The sequence below is a fragment of the Calcarisporiella thermophila genome (assembly GCF_041956535.1).
Source record: "Calcarisporiella thermophila strain CBS 279.70 unplaced genomic scaffold VTP21scaffold_14, whole genome shotgun sequence".
Taxonomy (NCBI): Eukaryota; Fungi; Calcarisporiellomycota; class Calcarisporiellomycetes; order Calcarisporiellales; family Calcarisporiellaceae; genus Calcarisporiella; species Calcarisporiella thermophila.
Genome location: NW_027192204.1, coordinates 1 through 5,274, shown reverse-complemented (window position 1 = coordinate 5,274; position 5,274 = coordinate 1). Strand labels below are relative to the sequence as shown.

General features: G+C 33.8%; 1 protein-coding gene across 1 annotated transcript; it reads left to right on the top strand.

Moving 5' to 3' along the window:
• Positions 1 to 530: 530 nt before the first annotated feature.
• On the top strand, positions 531 to 3,212 carry VTP21DRAFT_2269 (uncharacterized protein; the record flags this gene model as incomplete). Its single annotated transcript, XM_069392443.1, has 10 exons — positions 531 to 615; positions 1,249 to 1,577; positions 1,640 to 1,712; positions 1,772 to 1,860; positions 1,931 to 1,951; positions 2,015 to 2,347; positions 2,410 to 2,559; positions 2,636 to 2,682; positions 2,745 to 2,904; positions 2,964 to 3,212. The coding sequence occupies 10 exons, from the start codon at positions 531 to 533 to the stop codon at positions 3,210 to 3,212; spliced, it is 1,536 nt and encodes a 511-aa protein (XP_069250158.1).
• Positions 3,213 to 5,274: the final 2,062 nt, after the last annotated feature.

Sequence of the window (5,274 nt, the reverse complement as noted above, 5' to 3'; positions counted from 1 at the left end):
GGGCCAGGAATCTAAGAGTAGGAAAATGCGAATCGAATCACATATCGCAGTAAGTATACCGTAGCAAAAAATATAAACTTTTTTTCTACTAATAAAGCTTCAATTCATTGCAATCGGTTTTTTTAACATATGGATAGCATTATATGCTTCAAGCTTTCATGCGAATGAGATGCTGCCTAAGTAATATCCAATATTTCGATGACTTTTTGATAATGTCTGGTTCGAATTGGACCAAAATCTTGGATAGTGATATAGTATGAGGAAGAAGTGGCGGTCGATTTCAAAGAGAAAGTAAATTATGGAAAGCACTGAAAAGATAGCGAATGGTGTTATAAGAAGGTTCTTGGATACATGTGAGTGGATATTCAAGGATAAGTATACGGTATTAAAATTTCAAATATTAAAGGAATATTTTATTCTAATATTACTATTCTTCAGTAGAATTATGTGTTCTACAAGTGGTTGGAGAACGTGTAAAACAAACGCAGGCAATTATCTAATACATTAGTTTTATTTATTGGTCAAGAGTAATGGATAATAAGCAATCTCCTTGTCTGCCAGGAGCGTCATTCGAGAAATATGCCTACTCCGCGCGGAAGCAAGAAAAATTGCAAGGTGAGTTAGCATTTTTATATAAGGTATCCCTTACAATAATTTTTGCATCCTAATATTCCTTTATTAAATTTTCTTATTCCTTTTTTTCATATATCCAAAATATAGCTTAAGCATATATAAGCATTACACTTTAAGAAATCACGAAGTATGGTGGTGAAATGCAATTTCAACAAAAAGAAAACGATGAATTGTATTGTTATTTGTATTGTTAATTTACCCACAGATTTGAATGGTGATATATAGTCTACGAATATTTCGTGGCTAAAGACGCTGATAGCATCGAAGTGTTCAATAGGGAAATTTTAAAAGAGAGTACATACCCCCAGAACAAGTATAATACCAGGCGAAGATACGAGTGTATACTATTTAGCTTGGTTAGTCATGTATGCCATTGAAATGCAATGGCATTATTTAACGATCCATTAAACATATACAGTAAATACTCTCGTGAAATAATAACTCTTTTCTCTCAGAAGTGATAGAAAAACATTCATACAGTATTTTATTTCCATTGCATATATGCTACGGGTAATTCAAGTAGATAAAGTTTCGGTGATTCAGCCTGATGGAGATATGTGGATATTCCCTGACCCTGAGTCAACCGATCTAAGTCAATTTCGGCTATCGGAATAGGTCCGGCTAAAAATCTTGCCAAGCTCGCCAAGTACGATCTATGTATTAATAAAAACGGCCCTGAACGGCTACTATTGATCGACCGTATTATTATGATTGACAGTCTCAAATCTAGATATTTGTGGAAAGCCGCACTCAGCATCGCTGCCATACTTGGCATCGTGGGATGTCGAGCCATTACACACATCTTCATCCCATCCTCTCATCTTCGCGGCATTCCAAAGGTTCCAACCCTCTCTTTCTTATTGTCGATACTAAAAGGCAATCCTTTCGAAGAAAGCTGTAAAAAAATTATATGGCCTATCATTGAGAAAAAGGGCATGGCATCTGTAATTATATACTTGTGTGCTACTTTCAACGAATGGTTAACTCACATGCTACATCTGTGTAGGTATGGTTTCTTGGAAGATGGGGCGTATTCTTGAGCGATCCTTCAGACATCAAATATTTTTTGTCTCACACATGTAAGGATTACTTTCTTGCTAGCTAATAACGCAGAGTATATTAAATTTTTGTTTCTTAGCGGACATTCCGAAAGTTACTACACCTAAGCAGAGTCAGTTTCTTATTAATTTTTTCGGCAAAGAAAACGTAGCTAATAGCAATGGTGAGGTATGTACAATTCTTTTATAGCTCCTTTCTAATTTTATCGTCAGCTCTACTGATATTTCTATAAATACAGGAATGGAGACACCATAGAAAAGTATATATATGTTTCCCTTTTCCAAAACCTATCAGGTGTTTCTAAATAATTCAACTATTATAGATACTCGACCCTGCTTTTCGACACACTATTCCTACGCAATGCTTTGGAGAATGTGCTCATGAACTATTTGAATATATAAACCTTGCTATCTCACAAGGAGTCGACGTAGAAATCCCGCTGGTAATGCGTAGGCTAACCCTGGATGCTCTCGGGAGAGGACTTTTCAATTTTAATTTCAATGCACTACAAGATCCATATAACGAATACTGTAAAAAGTACGATGGGGCATTAAAAGGCATGACCAACCCGTTTCGTCTGCTCTTTCCGAGCGCTGAACCTCTTATTGCCCTGTTCGATAGGCAATCGTCGCAATCTCTCGACGAATTGAACAAAGTTCGTATATTCTTTAAGTTATACGAATATTCTATTCAATTAATTTCTTTTTTTTTTTTTAGCTATTTCTAGGAATAATTGAGAATAGGAAGAAAGAGATTCACCAAGGCTTAGACGAGAATATAAATGTGCAGCACAAAAATCTTTTGGACTTAATGATAGACGCATCAATAGCAGATGTGGAAAGGAATTGGACCGCAACGGAAATTAAGGTATACCCATTTTATTTACTAAAAAGTATAATCTAATAATAAAGAGAAAAGTGAAAATTGTATAATTTCTCTGTAGAATAATTTGATGGTTTTCTTTTTTGCTGGCCACGAAACTACCCAAGCGTAAATATCTGCTAATTCACATCATTTTGATATATTAATGATTTTTTTTATATTTTTAAAAGAGCGCTCTCCGTATCTATCTATTTCCTTGCACTGCACCCAGAAATTCAAGAGATTGCTCGCCAAGAAGTTGATCGTATTCTTGCGAATTCTGATCGCATGCAAATACCAAGTGTTGAGAGTTGCAGGAGTATGAAATATATTGATTGCATTATAAAGGAGGTAATTATAAATGCTAGGTTTATTTTCATTTACCTTATTGTAAACTTTATATTTTAAAGTCACTTCGCATATATCCTCCCGCGCCCGGTATTGGACCTAGAGTCGTAGAGAACTCAGTTGAAATAGGCGGTGTCATGTTACCAAAAGGCACCTATATAATTGCCGATGTTTACACATTGCATAATTCAACAAAATACTGGCAGGACCCAGAGAAATTTTGGCCCGATAGATTTCTCTCTGAAAATCATCCGCCTCGGGATGCATGGATGCCATTTGGAGGAGGTCCGCGTATTTGCGTAAGCTTTTAATTATTATCAACGAAGTGTTCCAATATAATAACTATCCTCGACGAAACATAATTTAGTTAGGTATGCAATTTTCGCTGACTGAGCAGCGAGTAGTGCTTTCCATGCTTCGTAAGTGTTTTCTACTTGATTACAACTACAGTATTGTATTTTCTATAACGTTTTGAAAAAAAAATAATAGTTCGCAACTACAAATGGACACTGCCAGATAATTCATCTCATTCTAATGGACTACAAGTGACCGATCCCCTCGGATTGTTTCGTATAAAAGATCTTAACATTCGTTTCGAAAGACGTGACTAAGTTGAAGTTCCTATGGTGAAATAACCTATTCAGTCCACCCATAAGCTATCCTCTTATTAGAGTCCAAGTGGACGCCTAATATATTGTTTTCGTTATTTTTCAATTTATTACTATAAAATATTGAACAAAAACTAATCGGAAGTATTTAAAATTAATCGAAAAAAATGTCAAAATTCGATACCTAACCAGTTGGAATTTTTTTTAACTACTCTAAGAAAACAGGGTGTTCTATCTGAAACAAAATAATAGTTCCTCTGACCCTAGATATATATTCCCTGGTAGTTACTTGGATGATTCAATATAATGTACTGTAAATTAATGCTTGACAATATAATTGATGGAATTTTCTACTGTAATTAAGTTAATTCTGATAGCTGTAGTGTGTTATATTTGTTTAGTTTTAGATAGTTCATATAAGTTGTGATAGCTCGGTGACATCTGTGACGGGGGTTTTTAGTTGGAGAGAAAGATTTAACTCCTTATTAATTTATTACAATCTCAAATGTACGTATATATATCCAATAAATGATGACGTAGCTACGTAGACAGAGATTAAGAAGATCTGAAAGTAACATATGTAACAACATCACTAGATTATCTAAGCCACAAAATTAGAGAAATTGCCTATTTACGAAATTAACTCTTTTAGTATAATATTTTAATTGGCAGAATTAGGATATATACAGATCATTGTCTCAGTAACGCCAGATATACTTTATTTTACGTAATTCAGTTATATTTGAGTGTATAAATAAGCCTTTAAATTGTTTATTTTTAAAAGAGAATAGTCCATTTTATTGAAAATATTAGTACCTGATCAACTCTCACCTGGCTATCCACCCTTTTTATCTGATATTACTGCCAAAAAAGAAACGATGATACGGCTATTTTTATTTTTATTTGGGGTTTTATGGATAGTAAATATTTGCTATGCTGATGCCCCAACTCCCTGCGAATTAGTTTCAAATAGCATTGGTAACTCCATTCTATTTTTAGATGATATAAGCGCTACCAGAGTTCAAAATATATCAGCTAGTAGTTGGAAATGTTTGCACTTTTTCTTAATCACATTGAGAGATGCTAGCAAAATAATTTGTGATTATGATCAATATAGTAATAAGTCGTCCGTTGACGGTATTTTAGGTGAATTAACTAGGGATCTAAATAATTGTAAAAACTGGTTGCAATACAATTAAAATATAAACGTATTATTAAAATCATATTTTGCTAAACAACGTTTTTGTAACGATTTGTGATGGTAAATCAAATAATACTAGCCGTACCGTATAAGAAGCAATGTGATCAACTGCTTCTCTCCCATTTATTCTTTATAGCCGAAAACAAGAATAACTCGATTGCAATAGAAATATCCGCGATATTAAAAAGAGGAAGTGAAATGAGTGAATAGTCAGGTTATCTTGCATACAAATTGTTTCATTACAAGTTCACCCTACAAAAAAATATCATAACGAAATTTGTTAGAAAGTATAAATAAAACAATGATTTACCTCAATAAATCATAGTGAAATTTGATCAAATCAGGGATGTAAGACTGATAAATTTGTAAAATTGGATAGTGGTTTTTCACGTGATATTAAATAACTGGCTGTAAACCTCTAGTTGCGAGTAATTAACGCCATGATATTGGTGTTTGAGATAATTCAATTTCGAAGTAGAGAATTAGGTTAAGTAAATCTGGCCCTAAAAAATCATCGTTCAGTTTGACTTGGCCCAGCTCCACGGCCGAAATCAATATTACGTT